Here is a 21,504-nt window from a genome sequence, read left to right as displayed (position 1 = left end):
TTAAGCACCTGAACAGATCCCCTGTGGCTACATTTTGGCAGCCATCTTCATTACAGTTTAACACATCCAGGGGGCAGAGGATATGAATATTTCTTAATTGTTAGGTGAAAACTTTATAAAAACACAGATGTGAAAGATAGTTTGGAGTCTGACTTTCAGCTCTTCACATAATTTGATCTTAGATTTGAAAGAAAGACAGAAAATAAGGAGTACTACTTAACTGGATAGAGTGTGATCTCAGCCCTGATTATTCACACACAGTTAGTTGATCTGTTGTTTAGTTGACTGCTCACTTGGTCAGTCTCTGTCCCTCTCTCTCTTTGCTAGGTGTTAAGGCAGGTCAGTTCTAATTTTCTACTCCACTTGTTTTCACTACAAATTGTTTTTACCCACAATCTACCTGCAGACTGAAGCCAATCTAAAATATGGTTCTCAATGTTGGCAAAATGTTAAAAAATACCCTTGAGAACTTTTAAATCCCCAAATCCCTTTCCCTGTTTTGCGTGTTAGGCCAATTAAATCCAAATCTGAGTTTGGGACATAAGCAACCATCTGTTTTAAAGCTCTTTACATGATTCCATTGTCTATCCTGGGTGAACAATCCCGTTGCTATAAATTATGCCTGAGGCATTGAATTATCATAATTGTTAGATGACTTTCCACTGAAGCATTTCTTACACTTGTTTTCTATAAGTTATATATTCCAATGCACACATGTTTGTGCTATACAATTACAGCTCCAAGGGAGTATTATTTGGGCAGGCACATCTTTTATTTCCCAGGTATTATTTCCCAAGTATCCTTATTTCACATGATAGTTACTGTTATTAGACACTGCTGAGGAAGTGATAACCATGCTTGGAATTCTAAACCCAGGGATTCTTTTTATTCATTTTTAAATAAATTTATTCTTGTAAAGTATAAACTCCCTAAAAGTGGCCTGATTAGGTTGAAAGTACCCAGTACTCTGTCTAATACTGTGAAGGGTAAATGTAAAACATGAATATTTCCTTCTCCTCCACTTTGTCCTTCTCTTTGCTTATAATATTAATGGCTTTTTGGTTGTAACTTTTTTTGAAGTAGTTAAACTATAATAGATTCCTTAAAATTTAGTATTAAATAATGTATTCAAATGTGCTAAATAATTGACTGAATAAATACTACTTTCCAATTTAACTGAGGGTTTTTCTGAGTACATGAATAAAACCTTGTTTTTCTATCACAGTAAGAGAATAAATATAGATCTGTAATAATGGTATAAAGTACAATTATAGTGTGGGTAAATTGCTAGTGCTCCTGTTTCTCTAAGTTATTTTCCTCATGATTTTAATATTTTATTCTAATTAAAGGTCTCTATCTCAAAAAGTTACCAATATCATGAATCATATTTTCCACTGACATGATTCTGATCTTTTTGTTCTGGGGATGACTGACATCCACATACTTTTAAACCTCTTCAGGTAATTTGAATACATAACAGACTGAGACCCATTGTGATACAATGAGACCAATTGCTAAGTATTGAAAAAAAAATTGCAATCTCAGGAAATTCTTCAATGCATAAGAATAAATACATAAATAATGAATAAATATTTAATAAATGGTTCATCAATAGTTCTAATGGAAAAATAAAGCTACATACAGCTCAAGAGATGGAGGGCCTGGAGTACCTTAACCTGTGGGTCCTCTCCCATTTTCAAATACTGGTACCTCTATTCTGTCTCCCTCTTCTCATTTCTGATAATGACTCACCCAGATATTCCCATCCTGATGGTAGGGTTTCCAGTTTCTCCCCGTGTCACTGTATAGCATTCGGTACTGGGTCACCCAGTCGGAGCTGCTGTATCTCCCTTGGGTTGCAATGGCACTGATCTGCTTCCGGTTGCCAAAGTCAACCTGAAGCCACTGGTAATGGTCACTGTCAGATGGAGACCAGCCTCCAGCACCTGAGGGTAGAGGCAAGAGGGAAAGATGAATATTTGAGGTTGAACTTGTACAATTGGAACAGATTATTCTACATATCTTAATTGGCCTTGTCAGTGTTGTATTTCGCAGATATATTATGAAGTGTCCTTTATAGATGCCACTGGGACTTCAACTAATAGTCTTCCAGCTGGGTAACATTGATTCTTTAACCTCTTTATGGTGTAATTATGTGCTCATTTTCTCCTGAGCAAATGTCTTCATAATTCCTCAATTAGATCTTATTAGTACATGTCAAAGTCTAATTGGCTGAGAGTTGATCAATTTACCACGAACTCTTCTGCTAAAATCACCAGGAAAAAAAAAAAGTAACTAATTCCTTTTCTTTCATGTAAAGGTTTTAACTTTTAGTAAATTATAAATGAAACAAAAACCAATTATACACAACTCTCAAATACATTTTGCCTTAAGAAGTTCAGAGTTCAAAGAATGTAAGTACTGTAGTTCTTAAAATGAGATCTAATTTTACATTAGACCCCTGATCTTGTGAGAGGAAAGAGAAACAGGCAGTATATATCGCCTCAGAGAGAGAATCCACTGACTCTTTTTACCATATTTCCAGAAAAATAATTTGAAACATTGAATAAAATTAATCATCTTTTGGTAAAATAGGATAACCAATTGGTAATAGTAAGAATATAAGAATATTTATTAGACAGTGACTCTAACTTAGAACCAAAAAAGACTCAATTTTTAGTAATATTCTTAATATTACCACTAGAGCTTCACACAAAAAAAGATACTGAATAATACTTAGTGCTAAGAGGCATTACAATCTGGGGTGAGTTCAGCTACTAACAGGCAGAGATGATAGAAAAATATTCAGTGGATGTTCCAATGTACGATATATCAACATAATACATATCATTGTTTAAGTAAGGAATTCAAAGGATGGCCAAATAATTTATTCTATGAGAACTCTCATTAAAAATCATTTTATAAATCATTACACATACATCATTCATTTAACAATGTTTATATTGCTTATGTTTTGTTTTGGCTCTGATAGAATAACTCTCTAAACAACTTCAAAACTGACAAAATATACTTTTTCTAAAAAAAATACTGTTCTTAAGGACAGGACCACAGGGAGGGCAGGACCCTGATCCACAAGTGAAGATTAATGAGGCAAAGCCACCAGGCTCCTTGCATTTGGCATGGTGCACTTTCCAGATCATGGTACAGGGAAGCAGATCCCAGAGTACAGCAGTGTCATGAAAATGGAAACATATCAGAATTCAACACTGATGAGGAAGCTGGAAATTGCAGGACAGAGTCCAAGAGAGTGGACAGCTGTTTTGAGAAAGAGAGTTAGAACACTGCATAGGGATCATGGAAGTCTGTGAAGTCAAGTTTCTGAATCAATATTTTGCTATGTGTTTGCAGACTAAGTCAAAGGACTAGCTTATAGGAGCTGTGAAATGAACCACTAAATGTTGCATAGGGCTAGAAAATTTGATATCAAACTGTATAGAGGGAGAGGCCTTAGCAAACATCCAGTCATTTAGTAGACATTCCTGAAAGGTCATGCCTTGAAGCAGGGATAACAGAGTCTTAGAACAAGGGCTACTCTGGATATACCCTAACAAAGGTTACTGGAAAAGGTGATTCTGATTCACAAAGAAGTTAACTTCTTCCATAAACAATTCTACACTCCATCAAGCAAGGTCATGAAAGTTTAGAAACTACACAACATTGCAACCATAATATCCAGTGTAAAATTAGAACACACACACACACACACACACACACACACACAATGCTAGACCTGTGCAAAAGCAGAAAAATATGATTCATAACCAGAGGAAAACCAATGAAGGAAACGGACTCCAAAATAACAGAAATGATGAAATTATCAGATTAAGACTTTAAGGTTATAGATTGGTTTAAAAATAGCTATATACAGCTGTACATGGTGGTGCATAGCTATAATACCAGTGGTTTGGGAGACTGAAGCAGGAGAATCACAAATTCCAAGCCAGTCTCAGCAACTTAGAGAGACCCTGAATAACTTAGTGAGATCCTGTCTCAAAATACAAAATTTAAAAAAAAACTGGGAATGTTACTCAGTGGTCAAGTGCCCCTGGATTCAATCCCTAGTACCACACAAAAACTATATATATATATATTTGTGTGTACTTGTATTTTTATATACATTTGTATTTATATATACGTATATAGATATTTGTATTATATATATGTTTGAATTATATATATATATATTTGTATTTTATATATTTGCTTACAAATGTAATTTATCTATTTATCTATTTGATGGCTAAAATTGTAGCTTCAGGGAAATTTTTACCATATTAAAGCTCATATTTTCATGAAGAAATGAATGTTGAATATCAGTAAAGATAAAATAGAAAAAATGAATGGTTAAAAGATCAGTAAATATAAAATACTTGTTTGAGATTTTAATTTTTTAAAAAACTATTGAGAGTTTGAAGCAAAATAGTAACACTGAATTAGAGGGTTTATAACAGAAAGAGTAGTGAAATGTGCAACTATTGTCATACAAAGGATAGGAGGTAGAACTCCGAATACACGGCACCTAGCTTCTCACATCTCGCGGAAGTGACATTATTTGGAATTCTAAATCAAGGACCAGACATCTTTTTATGTAAAAGGTTGAAAAACTGAACATTTTGGGCTATGAGGGCTGTGCCATCTCTATTAGAAGTACCAAATTCTGTCAGTCAATGTGGCTGTGTTCCAGTAAAAATTGTTAATAAAACTCATGCTGGTGGTTGGACAGGGGCCTATAAATTATCAACCCCTGCTCAAGACCAATCTCCCCCCAAAAAACAAAATATGTGATTTTCACTATATCTAAATAATACTTCAAAACTTTCAGAAAAGATTTATATAGAGTGTGTGCGCCTAAACAGCATATGTATTATCTGTAGGGTGTGTGTAGACTATGTGATAACTACTTTCTCAACTAGTCTCATATCTTCAGTGCATAGTTTTACTGGAATGGTCTTTCTAAAATGCTAATCTGATCCTATTTCATCCCTGCTCATTACCTTTTCACTGATCTTCATTGCCTGTGGAAACAAGATCCCTGCAAATTCATACACAGGAGACACTCCTGGAATAAACTCTGTCCATCCACCCATTCTCTTTCCACTCAGCCTGGTAAATAATTAGTGAGCTCTCTGTGTGTTCCCTTGAAGTATGACCCAGGGATTTCCTGGAAAAGGAATGAGAACTGTACCCATGTTTATAACCCTTCCTGGTGTTATAAGTGTCATGACAGGCCGGCCTGGGGCCATCCAGGACCAGCACCCTGCTTCAACTTGTGGCCATTCTGCAGTACATTCTGAGCCTCAGAGCTTTCTGTGGGCTTCCTTCATTGAGACTGTATTGTACCTAACTTCTTCCTCTATTCTCGGCTTCATTCCTTTCTCTTCCTTACCTTTTCATCCCCAAAGTGCACCCTGACTAATTTCCTACATGCTATCTCCATCTCAAAATTTGTGTCCTGGGGAATCTAGTTGAAAAAACCACTGGGAAGCCACTTTCTACATAGCCTGCTCACCAGCAAGAGTTACTTGTCCTTGCTTAGACATCTGTGTGTTATTTACATATCTAACTTTTTGTCCTGTTGTAATACCTAATATGTTTTATAGTCATTTTTCATTCACATGCCTATTTTCTAGAATTCTGTAAAATTTTGGAGGGGTCTCAGATCAAGTTTGGCGATATCAGTATACTCAGCCACCATGAGATGATGAATATATCTTCTAACTTATTAGATATGCAGTTCCAAAGCTTGAAAAATTTGTCCTCAATTGTGTATAAATTTTCATGTACACATGACTAAAAGAAATAGGATAATTTGGTCAATGAAGTCAGCAAGTAATTAATACAATCAGAAAAAAAGGTGGAAATGTGTCCTAGTGTTTGTGGGTAAAACTTAGAATTCTTTCCCTAAGTGTCATGCTAAAGAATACTCCAAAATAAATTTTCTTACATTACCCACATTTTTCTGCACTATGATTTCTCAGTGAGTAGGCAATTAACATATGGCTACTTAATCCCATTTATCTCATTACTTTTAGCACCAAAGAATTTACTGTTGACTTTAAAGGAGACAAAAATCTAAAGGCAGGGGAAGTACAAATAAAAGCTTATTTTTAGTAGAAGTTTATATGGAGAAAATAGTGATTAACTTTAAGGGGAGGGCAAAAGTCAGGTTTGCAAGAGGAACATGGTGGAAAGATCGATGAAAAGTTTCCTCTTTCTCTTTGATCTATCAAGCATGTAATTTGGGGAAGTTGATTACTTTGTTCATTTGGTTTGTGGTAACTTCTAATGATCCAAGGATTAAGAATGATACCTGTTATATTGCAAAAAAAAAGTCTGGAAAATGGTACGTAAAAAGGTGGAAGTATCTACCAGCATAGAGTAGGGTGTTTAGGAGGACTTGGTTTTCCTATGCCCAAGTGGCTGGAGTGCATATGGGACATTCAAAGAAACTGAGTGGATACTGAAGAGGAAGGAGAGGAGGTAGAGATATTGACAGTGAATAGTCGTGAACCACTAGAAGACCTAAGAACTCTCACCTAGCAACAAAAAACCAAAAACTATCCAGCAAATAATGAGTAAATTGTTGGAATAACTTGAAAGATGTGTACTTATTGCAAAACTATTTCCTGAGTAATAAGAATTACTTCCTCTCTCTTTCCCTCCCCTCTCCTATTGTTCCCTTCCACTGTTTTTCTCTCTCACAGACAGGCAGTTCTCTGTGTGTCTGCATGTGTGTGTGTGTGAGAGAGTGTGTGTGTGTGTGTGTGTGTATGTAAAAGATACAGGGAGTTTGTGTTCTAGGTGCCCATTCTATGATGGATCCTTGAGAGAGAAAATACAACAGAAAACCTGGAGCAAAGGGTGTGAGTTCTCTGAATGGATTCAGTCAGTGCTCTGAACTCACAGGACAGTTACTTTCCCTTTGCTTTCTGTAACTCAGTATCTCTGAGAGCAAAGAAGAGCTCAGTGGGTGGTTCCAGAGAAGGCATGGAGCTCCTTTCTTAGTGATAAATGGCTCCTGAATAAACATGCCACACAAGCTGACAGTTGTAAGGCCACCAGAGACTGTAAGGCTGGATTCTAATTTAGAAGAAAACAGTGAAAACAATTTCAATTAAGGAGAGAGCTACCTTTAATAACTGGCTGAGAAATATGTATCAGATGAAAACAATAAATTGAAAAGGAGACTCCAGGCAAGATAGCATTATGAGTTCAGGCTTTGAGGTCTCCTTCTGTTCCAAATACACAATATTTTTAGATAAGACAGATAAAAAGAAAATTGAAAAGACATAGGCCAGGATCAGAAATAAGATAAGCATCTCCATGCACAAGAAATGCAACCAAAATGCAGACAACAGGAAGGTTTGAGGCTGAGTTAAGAGCTGAAAACATCAGCGGCAACTGGACCCTTGGCGCTTAGGAAATATTGGTGAATGTGTTACCCGGGTGTGTGTCTGCAACAGGACACCTGTGTTAGGGCTAGAGACCAAGATTGGCTAAAGTCTAATTTGCTTTTGAAATGAGAATGGAAAAAAAAAAAAAAAAAAACTGTTCATTCTCTTGGATATGTGACTTCTATAAGACTGTACAAAGAGGTGAGAAAACAGGCCATGTGTACTTGGACAAGCCTTTGGCTTGTCACTAGACCTAGAACTCCCTAATGACTCAGAGGTCAGGCACAGGGCCAGCAATGCAGAGATGGGTTTAGACTGGGTTTCCTGGGACACTGAGTAGAGAACGTTAGAGCAGAAGGGAGAAAAGAAGACGAGGGGTAGAAAGAGAAGGTGAGGGACAGTGACCATGAAAGGGTGTGTATGGGTTGGGGGGAGGGAGGGGGATTTGCACTCAAATCCACAATCACAGGAAAGAAAATGAATGCCACAAAGTCAAAAGTTCAACACAAATTAACTTCAATGCAATGAGGACCATTGGGAACACATACATTTTAACTTCTTGGAAAAACTATAAAAGAAATAATACATGCCATTAAAGCAGTGACAATTATGATACAGAAAGTGAAGAAATAAAGCACTTACAAATGGTAACATAAACCAAAAAGTCATCTTAGTCATAAAAAATGTATTCATTGATAGGGAAAAACTCATCAGAGGTAAATCTACCCATTTTAATTATACAGAGAATAAAAATTTTTAAAGAAATCATGATAGAATATTTTTTCCCAAAAAAACTGAATACAAAAAGAGCCACCACCCCATGAGTTGGGAAGAGAGCTGAAAAGAGCACGTAGTGAGAGCACGTTATGATGGGTGTCATGATGTGTAAATGGAAGACTGGTCTGAAAGCATACAACTGACGAAGTGTGACATTTAAAAAAAAAAAACAAAGTGTAAGCATCCTAGTTGAGAATTATCTCACTGTTAAAGAAAAATAATAGGCACCTTGGGAAGTGCTAAAGGGACTTGCTAATGAGCTCAGGTTTTGAGCTCAGATTTTATTTACAGCAGGACATAAACACCTGCAAGGATCTATGAAAAGTTGGATAAATAGCCTCAGCCATGTGCAGACACTTTTTGATCAGAGTAGCCATTGAAGGGAGCCATACCCATTAATTAACATCTGTCCTCAGCAAGAATTAAGCAGCACCACAGTCATTCCTAAAAAAAATGGATAAATTAATGCTTATATAAAATCACACCGAAACAAAAGAGCATGACAGCTATTTTTGAAGCAACAGAGAAGAAAGATATCATATCATCAGATAGGATGAAACGGCGGGAAGACAGAGCTATTTCTCCCATTCCGTCCTTCTCCAAGGATAAGGGTTCTCAGAGCATTCTGGGAGCAGCAGAGCTGAGCATGAGGCACCATCTCCTGAGACGAGTTAGGACCTAGCAAGAAATGGAGCTGTGTTGACGTTTTGGAAACATTCAAATTCAGATTATATCCCAAAGGACTGGCATTATTCATAAAAGGTAATCTTAGTTCCTTTGAATATTTATCAAAGCTGCTGCCAGAAACTCAGAGACAGGCACAACATCAACAAGAGCCACAGAACAGGGGAAAAAAAACATCAATGTTAAAAGGGAGAGAATTGGAAAATCTAAAATATATAGAAAACATCTTCTTTAAATTCTTGGGTGTGCATTGTGAATATTTATAATAGAAGAGAAATGGAGGTCTGGTGATAGTGGAGGTGGTATTGGTGGGTTACAAAGATTTCCCTTTAAAATCAAGTTCTTATTTAATAGAACACAATACATTCCAAAGATGGATCTCCAACTTTAATTACAGCAGAGCATTTGGCAAAATTTCTGATAAGTAATAAAATGGCAAAATGTGGCCTGGCAGATAACAGCTTTAGGTAGATTCAAAAATGGCTAATAACCATGCCCCAAATATGTTGATTAATGGCCATGTCAACTTGAAGAGAGCTCCCTAATGATGTGCCACAGGATTTTACCCTGTATACTGTCAGTTTTAATATTTTTATTATTTAAGGCATGAAGACATGCTTATGAAATTTGTCAATTATATAAAACTGGTAAAGAGACCTAATAGGATAATTAACTGAACCATGATGTAAAATGTTTTTGACTGTCTGGAAATCTGAGCACATCCCAGAACAATTTGTCTTAATATAAATAATAAACTAAGATACCCATAACTGATTCTATGCTAAAAGATATATAATGTTTAGAAATAATTATGTATATTTAATTTACTCTATGGATATAATCTGATCTTGAAATTATGGCATCCAACTATATTTCTATGTTTGCTGCATAAGATCAAAAATATTTTCGGACATTATGTAATCTTCACATCCATCTCCCTCTCCCCTTGTCCTCAGTGAATGGGCCCAAAGATTTATCCATGTGGTTGCTGCTTCCCTCACTGTGGTACTCTTGGGAGAAGATAAAAACTTTAGGAGGTGAGGTCACTGGTCCCTGAAGTGCATTCCTTGTCTCAGGGCCCTTTCTCTCTCTCTCTCTGCTTCCTGGCCACCAAGGTGAGTTGCTTTGCCTTGCCACACTTGCCTGCCATGATGATTCTTTGCCACTGACCCAGAATCAATGGTACCAAGTGACCATAGACTGAAACCTTGAAACCAAGTAGCTACAGTGAGTTTTTCCTTCTCTAAGTGGATTTTCTTAAGTATTTTGTCAGAGTAATGGCAAGCTGACTTACTACACATATTTTGTTGATTTTAAGATATATTCTGAAACTATCATTAGTGAAGACAAAAGGGTCATTAGTGCAATGATAGATAAATAGATCAAATAAGCAAAATACGGATTTCTGAAACAAACTACATACATGCATGTGTGTATCAGCACTTGAGGTATGACAAAGTCATATTTCCAATAATGCATTCAGGATCAATTCCATATCCACAAAGGAAGAAAGGAAATGTGCCTCTGTTGTACACAATAGTTGAAACTCACATTTAAAATATGCAGATCAAGTTATAAGAGATGTGTTGTGGTTTAAATATGAGATATCCCCGGAAAGCTCATGTGAGAGACAATGCAAGAAAGTTTAGATGTGAGCCAGGTGGTGTGGCACATGCATGTAATTCTAGAGACTTGGGAGGCTTACAAAGTTGAGAAGCAGGAGAATTGCAAAGTTGTCAGCAAATTAGTAAGCCCTAAGCAACTTATCCTTTTATCACTAATCCTTTAAGACCCTGTCTTAAAACAAAAAATAAAGAGGCCGGGGATATGACTTGGTTAAGTGTCCCTGGGTTCAATCCCCACTACCAAAAAAAGAAAAAGAAAGTTTAGAGGTGCTAAAATGATTGGCTTATGAGAATTTCAACCTAATGAATGCATTTATCTATTTGAATATTAGCTGGTAACTATAGGCAGGATGGGTGTGGTTAGAGGAGTGGTTCACTGTGGACATGCCTTTTGGAGTTATATTTTGTCCCTGGTGAGTGAAAGCTCTCTCTCTGTTTCCTGACTGCCATGTCCTGAGCTGCTTTCCTCCACCATATTGTTCTGCCATGATGTTCTGCCTCATCTCAGGCACAGATCAATGGATTTGGCCATCTATGGACTGGAGATCTCTTAAACTATGATCCCAAATAAACATTTTCTCCTACAAAATTGTTATTGTAGGATCTTTTGGTCACAGCCCCCCCACACACACACACATTGAATAAAATAAGGTGAATCATTTAACTGTCTAGCAAATGACATAGATAAATGAAATCACTTCTGTGGTTGAAAAAATTTCTTAAATAGGCTCAAAAAGCACAAATTATAAAAGAAAGTATGGATAAAGTACATTATATTAAAAATAGAAACTACTGATTATGAAAAGGCATTAATAAATTTGTGAGATTGCTAACCTTGGATTTGGGTAAAATATTCCTAGACATATAACCAACAAAATGCTCAGATCCCAAACATGAAGTCCTACTAAACAATCAGAAACATTTAGACAATTCAATAAAGAATGAACAAAATACTTTAACAGGCAATCCACAAGAAAAAGGGACTATAATCTATAAAATGTATAGTGACAGGATGGATCTCATGGGATTCACCTTTTGAAGGATAATTGAAAAGCTTAGAGTGTTCAAGAGGAATACCCAGAATGACGAGGAATTAATCTCATGATATTGCTCTCAAAAGACCAGAGATGTTTAAGTTTTATAAGTGAAAAGTAGGGAGTGACTTCATTTCTATCTTCTATATTCAAAGGATTAGTGATAAAAGGATAAACTTATTTTTTTAAATAATAAAGCAATAAATATACACATTCCAAAAGTATACATGCTTTTGTGTATATAGATTATTTAGCTTTATTTCACATTTGTAAGATTAATGTTTTCCTTAAATAATGTTTAAAAATTACTTCTTGATTCAATATTGTCAGTTTCATTTGTCTGTCTATAAAGTATTCATTGTACTCAAATGGTTTCCATTTTTTTAACCTGACCAAAGATTAAACTGAAAACTGAACTCTTTTCTCAAATTTGAAACTAACACTTTTCTGTGAGAAAAATAAAATTATTAAATACAATTTATTCCTTTCAGAGCTCAGCTTACCACAATAAAAGAATTTTCAGGAGATCTCTTGACAATACTGGTAATATCCTGATGTGACTTACATAATTAAGATAAGTAAGTTTCTTGCAATTCAGTAAAATCAGAGAAGCCAATATGTCAATCTGAGGCCTATGTTTATAAGCTCACCTCTTCACAGGCAAAGCACTGAGTCTCAGTTGTAAGAAATAGACTTACAGAAATGCAAATTTATTTTCAGAAATTGGAAAAAAATAGATGCATTTATGAATTTCACAAGTCAATTACATTTTAAAATCTTTGATTTGTTTCTTAAATTGTCAAATATTACCTCAAGATTATGTTTTAGGAGACCAAAAATTGGAACCAGTACAGACTTCCATTGTTGCACAAAACTACATGGAGTTTTCATGGCAGCAAAAACTAGGAACCTCAGCTAAATCTGATCTACTTCCTGTCCCGCAGCATAGCCACAGAAATCGGCACAGATTCAGAGCCTGGATCAGTGAGAAAGCAAATATACTCTGATTTTAACATTATCTTACATAATTATCTACTTTCATTTTACATTAGACTTGTATACCTGTACACAATGTAAAAATGATGTGATTAATGTAATAATGTATGACAATTAAGTTTAATTTAAAAATCTTGACTCTGCAATTTTAAAGTTTATTTACCAAACACTATAAGTAATTTCTAGTCTTATTTTGAAAAATGTCCTTGACAATAACATGACCAAGAGAAATACACTATTTGTGTGTATTACCGTAGGTGGTGGTTTTAGAAAAGGAAGCTATAGGCTGCCAAATATTAATGTGATATTAAAGAAAAAAATATTAAATCATACATCACTAATAATAAAATGGATTACAACTAAAATAGCAAGCTCCTTATAACTGTAGATATTCAAGTTACAGCTAGAAAATCAGAATTAATTTAGAAGTAGAAATTTATATTAGATAAAAGACTGAACTAAATGCCTTTCACTTCATATAGAAAGAACATTGAAATGCAAACTATAATGATAAAAACCATTAGCAATAGTATCAAATGGTTTTTATTTTTTAATGCTTATTATACAGCTTTCGGTTGATCTATTTTATTAATATGGGGATATTATTTACACTATTGCTAAGTAATACTTGACTATATATAATTTTTACTGTTAATGAGTTAGGTCATTTCCATTTTTACAGTGAATAATTCCTCTGGTTCATTCATTCAGCAAATATTTATATTTATGGAACACTTCTATAAGTTAGCTATTGAGGTTATTTTTTTAGGATTTTTCAATTTTTACTACAGTTTTTAAAACAAACTTGAATATCTAGTTTATTCATTTGGAGAATATACATAATATTCCTTATTTAATAAATGTTTTGTCACATGGGAAATCAAATCTTTCATATATTTTTAATGTTCACAGAAAGAGTTTGTATATAATAATAAAGATTAGTGTTAATATTACAACCAAGTCGAAGTCATTGAGAGATGCTTCCCGTTTGCGAGTGTGCAAGCCTGCTGTGAGGTTCTGCCTGTGTGACTCTCCTGGAGGAGCTCCACATGGCTCCCTCTAGCATCCCTTTGTTCAGTGTCCTTCTAGCTGTGGTCAAGGACAAAGCCTCCATTAGTGGGTAGAAGCATGAATGTTCCCAAGAAACTTAAATCTGTGTGAGCAGGAAGTCAATTTTATATGTGCAAATATACTTCTTCACGTTGTATTTTTGTAATTTGGGGCATGTGTTCCTAGTGAAGTCTGAATAATTTTGGAAATGACATAGTTAATTAGAAATAATTTTCCATTCACTGGCATTGTCCAGAAAATGACATCGTTCTCGGGTAGTTTTTGTTCCTAGATTAACAAAGAGAATTGTAAATACATTCTTATTCATTCAAAATATTACTTGACAGAGTGCAGAAAGTAAATTTATGGGATAAAAAGGGATTCAGAGCTCTACCATACAACAGTCATGTTTAGGTGATCAAATAAATTGCCCTCTATTTGGAATACTGGAGGAAGGAAATCATTGTAGAAATCAGTTAAAGAGCAAACCATAAACCAGGGGGTAAGTAAGAAATCATCAAGTTTTTGAAGTCTAGGACTGGTCTTTATTCCTCATGAATAACCACTGCTATGTTGCTACCCTTGGCATAACAGGTACTCAATAAATATCTTTTAAAGGAATGAATATAAGAAGCAATGAAGTAAAAAATGAAAATATGAATAAATCAAATGATAAATGAATATTAGTCTGGCAGTAAGATCTCTGAAACACGATGTGAGAATCCCTGGGCCCAGCTGCCTGGTGCAAGGAAAGCCCATGAAAGACAGATTGGACTATAATAAAAAGTAATCCCCTAGTCACCCTTCTGCTTCTCATGGTATCTTCAGTAGAGAAATACTAGGAGCTTTTCTGGGGATGCCTATTATATTTATTCTAGATATTTGTCTTAATATATATTAGGTGGACATTCTCATTGAAGAATGTTTCTGTGGTCATTATTTAAATTCTTTTGGTTGTCTGCATAAATTAAATCTTTTAAAAATTAAGCTGTAGCCATTATCTTTGAGAAGTCCTTGGGTTATATCAAAATTCTGATACACAGAATGGACAAAACTAGTAAAAGAGCACTTTTTCAGTTCAGTTTTAACAAGCTCTGCTTGATCTACAGCTGTTACTCGGGTGTTACCATGTCCTTAACTGGGAAACTTCTCAGGATCACTTCCTTTGCTTGCCGCAAAGCATCAGCCCACACAGGTCAGCAAAAAGACAGGGCAGGTATTCTAAAGGGCTGGGATTTAACTCAGTTATTCCAAGTTATTCTAAGAGGGATAGGCCATGCTCAGGAGAAATGGCTGAGCAGATACACAAATCAAAGTGAAAATCAATCCCAAGAATTCAGATTTCATTCAGTACAGTGGGAAATTTCTTTAACTTGTGGAGATTTTAGCTAAGAACTTAACAGTAGGTGAATTTCAAACCAGATTGTCATGTACATTGTCAAAATCTAGTTTCCATCTAGTGTTTTGTACAGAATGTTACTTGTCATTGATTCCCTCACTTAGGAAACAAAAGGGTCAGAAGACCATTTACAAAATGGAAATGTTCTAACTGGTAACTAAATATAGTTTATTGTTTATTAACAAAATAATTAGAGATGCAGATAACATCTCTATGCCATCTGCCTCAGGGACTCCTTTTACTGAAGCCTTATTATTTTCTGGGGCACAGTTTCTGCTCTAAAAGAAATTACTAGAAGAAATGTCAAAAAGCAAAAAGAAATGCATGTATTCTTTGTTCAATTAAAAAAATATTTTATGGTACATGGAATAACATGTAAGTGGCAAATGAACATAACATATGCAAAACAGTATATATAGATGTGTATGCAATATATATATATATATATATATATATATATATATATATATATAAATGGAATCAACTGATACATGCAGATTTTATAAAAACTAAATATACAATGATTCATGTGATGATATAAAGGTACTAGTGGCCTATGCAATGATATAAGGAAAATGTATATGCAATGAATTATAAGTAAGATCTATCCTTCATGAAAGGAGAGAAAGATGAGGGCTTTTTCCAGTGAAATATCATGATAATTGAGACAGATGTTTCTACTGACTTGAAGTAGGTGGAAAATTGCTTTGTATCTTCGAGTTTTATACTTGTGCTCGGTCTATGATATACTAATTTTCAGTGCTTGAAAACATAGGTCATAAAAACTTCCTCTGCTTTAGTTCCATTTTTCTTTTTTAGGAAAAAATACGAAGAGGATTATTCTCAAGATCAATACAGTTAAATATAATATACACATCCTCTCAGATCTAACTCAAATGGCTTTTACGAGTACTGTGATCTGCCCCGTAATTCACACACAGTGAATGACTCCCTCCTCTTGGGTCAGCACTTTCTACACACATTATTTATTCCAATCTTGATGCCAGCTCCTGGGTGGTGAGCATTGTATCCTTCCCCAGTTCATTTTAATAATCCATGAATGGCACATAATAGCTCTTTCAATAAACATCTATTCTAACTACAGAATCTGTTTTAGTGAAGAGGGCATTTGTATACTGGCAAGATAAAACGATTTCATCAAAAACATTGTGGGTGTATTTGGATACAAATAGAAAATATTTATAGTACTCCCACCTGCCTAGGCTCTGAATGTGTAGGGGAACAACACCAGGAAACAGTGATAAAGGCAGATGGAACTTGTAAACACAGTCATCCCTCAGTATCCACAGGAGATGGATTCCAGGACCCACTCTGGAAACAATTTGTGGATGCTCTTGTCCCTTATTTAAAATAGCACCATTTTTATATGTAGCTGATATAACCCCCCTATATATTTCTTATGGTTTAGATATGAGATGTCCCCTAAATGCTCATGTATGAGGCAATGCAAGAAAGCCTACACATGAAAGTATTGAGTTAAGAGAGTCTTAACCTAATCACTGCATTAAAACCCTGATAGAAATTAACTGGCTATTAACTGTGGGCAGAAGGGTGTAGCTGGAGGACGTGTGTCGCTGGGGGTAAACCTTTGGGGTATGCAGTGTGTGTCTCTCTGCTTCCTGGTGCCCATGTTCTGAGCCATTTTTCTTCTGCTTTGGTGTTCTGACACATGTTGGGCTCAGAGCAATAGAGCCAGCTGTCGATGAACTGAGACTTCTGAAACTATGAGCCCCAAATAAACATTTCCATCTCTAAATTTTTTCTTGTTGGGTCTTTTAGTCACAGAAGTTAAAATGTTGTCTAAAACCATATTTTAGATCCTCTTTAGACTGCCTACAATACCAAATACAATGTAAAGTTGTGTGGATGGTTGCTATATTGCATTGTCTAAGGGATAGGGACAAGGAAAAAAGCCTTCCCTTGTGTAAAACAGACACAATTTTTTCCTATTTTAAGTTTGTGGTGGTTGAATTCCTGGATGCAGAACCCATAGATACGGAGGCTGACAGTACAGTTGCTTTTAGGGAAATCCTCTGTTAATATCTTCATACATACAGTGGAGTCATCAATTCTCCTCACCAAGATTTTCTTGAATAGTTTCTTCTATAATGTGAGACTGAACTGGCTGATCTTGCATTGTGTCAGGATAGAATTTTAGAGATGAAAATCCCATTAAAACAAAGCAAAATAGGCTCCACATTCTTTGCACACTTTAATAGAGCCAACATCTTTTGCTTTCATGAAAAATTTACCACATCTTTGTAACTACCATGTCTCTAATTTTGATTCGTTACAATAATTTTATTTATAACCTGAGATTTAGATAACATTTTATAGCAGAAAGCATGTTAGACTAGAATTGGGATGAAACTGGTTTTTAACCTACTTGTAAAACTAAGTTTTATGACATTATGGAATATGGGATCCAACTAATTAAGCCTCAATAGTTTGAGTTGGCCATGATAAAAATTAAAAGAAAACATATGCTATCATTGTATTTGATGAGGAACCTTGCCATAAGAAGACACATTATCATTAAAATGAATACTTTGATGAGTAATGCTCTCACTATTTTGTTAACATCTAATTCACAAAAGATCTCATTAATAAATATTTAAATCCCATGATTGTAGGAACAAAACAATGAGTCAGAGGCAGGTTGAACAAATATCTAATTAAGTTTAAAAATATTTTTATCTATTTTACCCATTTTACTTGATGTTTAATGACATATAATGAAGGAGCAAGAAATTAAAATATTCACTTGATAAATAAGTGGTTTTTGTTTAAATCCTCAAGAATTTAATCTTTGTAATAACCACAGGGCTTATAAAACATAATTGTTATAGGAAGTCAAACTTCAACCGAGTAAGCGGTGAATGGATACCAGCCCTGTACTAAGTCATTTAGGACCATGAAAAAGCAAAAAGATATTGTATAGCAATCCCAGAGCTAACAAAAACAAGTCAATCAGGTGAATAAAAACCATCCTTGGAATAACTAATTAATCACTACAAAAAAAAAGACATTGGGAAATCCAAAACTAATAGATGAAAAAACAATAAAAAATGATGGATTGGCTTAAGGTCCTGTCAGTGAATAGGAAGGGAGACTGTCAGGGCAATAGTAAAAGCAGAAAATGAATCAAGGATTCCTTATAGATGTTTTGACTTGAGAAACCTGGAGTGTGTTGGTGCTAACACTGGGAAGAGATGGAAAAGACAATTAGAGAAGCAGATTTGAAGGATAACAAAAGTGGTGTGTCAGCCTTAATTGGAGGTGTCTGTAGATATCCAAGGCAAGATTCCAAATTGGTTGTATACATGAACCTGGGTCTCTGAGAAGTCAGAGATTTGGAGCCATCAGTTGTTAGGTAGCAAGCAGACATGGGTGGGGAGAAGAGGGAGTCGAGCATTCATTCTGAACACTGAGTTCCATGCTAACTCTCAGACTCTTCCTTTGAAGCAGCTCACACAGGCCACTCTGAGCCAGCTTGGGTTTAAGAGAGAACAGTAAGTTACAACCCTTGACCAACAAGCTTGTTATTTCCAGGGTTCTTCTTTCTTCTTAGGGATGAGGATTGTAGGTCCAGACTCATCTGCCAATAAAAAGAGCACAAGGTACCCTGTTCCAGGCCAGACTGGATGAAAGAGGGCCTCTGTGACCTTCACAAAGCCTAATGACTGAGGTCCACCTTTAGGTAGAAGCCTTCGCAGTAGGGACTTACGTGACTGATACCATGCCACTGTCAGTCAACAGCTAACAGACAGTGCTTGGTGCAGTTCTCCAGAAACCTCCCCTTCTACCCCATTAAGTCTCAGAAAGAGTGAGTTATTGCTCTCCTCTCTGTGAAGACCCATCCTCTCCCTTGAGTGTCTTTTCCCCTCTTCTTTCCCTAGTAAAAATTTTGCTTCACTTTTACCAAGTATCATGGCTTCTTGAAATCCTCTCATTCAAAGACACATGAGCCAAGAATACAATAAAACACAATCTCTAGTAAGAAGTTTATAATTATGTGTGTGTTTATATATATATATATATATATATATATGTGTGTGTGTGTGTGTGTGTGTGTGTGTGTGTGTGTGTGTGTGTATGTATATATATATATGAAATTATTTTTTGCATTGCTGGGGATTGAACTCAGGGGGCCTGGCACAAACTAGGCAAGTGCTCTACCACAGAGCTACATAACCATTCCTTTATGAATGGTTTTAACAGATGATATTAAATTAAATGGTGAGAGATGTGTAGAGAATCCAGGACCCAAGGCACATGCTAATGTTTGATAATGTTTTAGAGGAAAAGAAAAAGGAAGGGCAGGTAGGCAGAAAGGGAACCAGGAGAATATGTTGTACCATGATAACTAAGCATAAAAGCTTTCCTAGAAGGAGAAAGAGGTTCTTATGTGTTTTGTGATACACTATGGTGACACTCTTCACGTGAGTCAAAGTGTAATCATGTCCTTCATCTATTAGCTCCACTTGGTCAAGGTTGGAGTTTTTTTTTTTTTCCTATTGAAATAACTCTCATGGCTTGTCACCCCTTTTCAGAGGGAAGTAGATTTTTACACAGATATGTTTACTTTTCTACTATATGATTATTCAATAAACTGAAACAAGGAACATCTAAATTTTCATAAGTAAATGAAAGGCAAGAAACTTGGGAAAAAAACAATTACATATACTGTTTTGTAGCATTAGTAAAATTAATAATAGTGATTAAATATTGATAATAATGATGATTTTTCAAGTGATTTCAGAGCAAAATATGAAACTGAAAATATACTAAGTAATCACAGATAAAATTATAAATAATGTGACCCAGGACTGTTTCAGAGTAAAATCTGAATTCTTTACTAATTCTATTTATTATTTAAAAAAATTTTCTCCATTAATAATGTTAGATACTTTATCATTGGTTTTTACTTTATTACTGTTAACCAATGAAACTAAATATATTGCACACTGATTATATAACCATCAATCAAAAAGTCTCCCTATAACCTTCATCTATTCTTTTATTTATTTCTTAATGTTTTTCTTGTCTCGTTTTGTGATCTTTTGAAATAACAAAGATGCTAAATTTTAATCAGATTTCCATAAATAACTAATGACCACTTATAGCAATAGATGTAAAAGCTATCTTTATAAAAATACCAATATTATATATGTTAAAAGAAAAATCTCAGATAGTTTAGGTGACTTGCCTATAGCACCAGAGGGACCAAAATCAGGTGGAATTCTCAGAAGTCTGATCCTAAAGCCCATGCTGTCTTTTCCTATGCAAATTTTATATTTTTATAAGTAAATATTGAAAATGAAAAAGTACTTATATATACCAGAATACTATTTTAAATTGTTCTTAAAAGTAATTTTGCTTGGGGCTGAGGTTATTGCTCAGTGGTAGAGTGCTCGCCTAGTGCATGAGAGGTCCTGGGTTCTATTCTCAGCACCACATAAAAATAAATAAATAAAGTAAAAGTATTGTGTCCAACTACAACTAAAAATAAATATTTTTTTAAAAAAGTAATTTTGCTTAACAGAGAAACAAAATGTTAACAATATGCTAAATGGAGAGGGGAACGTGAAATAGATTGGCCTCCTCAGGAAACTGAAAGTCAGAGGATTCTATGAACTACTTAATAGGCATATCAAATCCTTCTAAAAATTAATGAAGTGTCACTGGTTTAATACTGAAATAAAGGCTAAAAGCAGCACGCACCATTAGAAAATTGTCTACTGATATTATTTGAATTTAGGGTTTAAGATGAATCATTCCCACCACCCATTAGAGAACTTGCCAGTTCATCAAACTATTAAAACTGTCTGGTACAAGAACGAACAAGGATTTTCAAGTTGATAAAGAACCTGAGAAAAAAAGAGGTGTACTACAAGCAAATGAGGAAACAAAATATGGAAAAGCTTAACCACACTACTACTAATATAAATACCACTAATATTTATCTAGCTCTAAATTTAAATTCTACTTTTTCAAAAATTTTGAATACCAAAGTGACTCAGACAAGAACATATTTTTCATCCATGAGTCACGTTCTTTCTCTTATAAGTTTCTGAGCCTTTTAATCAATTGCCATCCAATTGATTTTGATTTTGAATCATGCATCTTTAGCATTGACATGGTTGGTTCCTCCTCTGCATTTACATTTGTCTTGGCATCAGAGGTCCTGCCTGGCCTGGCCCTCCTTCTCTAGCTCTGCCGTTTCTGTTCATTTTTCTTCCTCCTTTTCATTTTGCAATACTGGTATTTGCAAAATTCCCTTGACCCAAATTGAATAATAGTTTTAAAATAGCAGCCAAGATGTCTACCTTTCCCCCTAAAACTTCTGCCATCCCGTATTAGAGACTTTAGTTCAAGTTGCATAAACGGTTACCAACAATTCCTATTTAGGTCCTTCTTCAAGTCTGCCCCTGTCCATACAATATAAATTCATTTTCCAAATTATATGCCCTTTATGTAACTTATACAGGACAAGCTCTTCA

At 35.1% G+C, this 21,504-nt stretch overlaps 1 protein-coding gene across 1 annotated transcript in view; it reads right to left on the bottom strand.

Moving 5' to 3' along the window:
* CNTNAP2 (contactin associated protein 2) overlaps positions 1-21,504 on the bottom strand; it is a 1,934,648-nt gene that overhangs the window by 1,295,434 nt on the left and 617,710 nt on the right. Inside the window, exon 3 of the mRNA XM_081283562.1 lies at positions 1,753-1,946. Within this exon, the coding sequence (XP_081139688.1) occupies positions 1,753-1,946 (194 nt within the window). The remainder of the gene's footprint in view (positions 1-1,752; positions 1,947-21,504) is intronic.

The sequence above is a fragment of the Spermophilus citellus genome (genome assembly GCF_964194105.1).
Source record: "Spermophilus citellus genome assembly, chromosome: 3".
NCBI classification, from domain to species: Eukaryota; Metazoa; Chordata; class Mammalia; order Rodentia; family Sciuridae; genus Spermophilus; species Spermophilus citellus.
The sequence above is the reverse complement of the archived record's forward strand: the minus strand, read 5'-3'. Positions and strand labels throughout refer to the sequence as shown.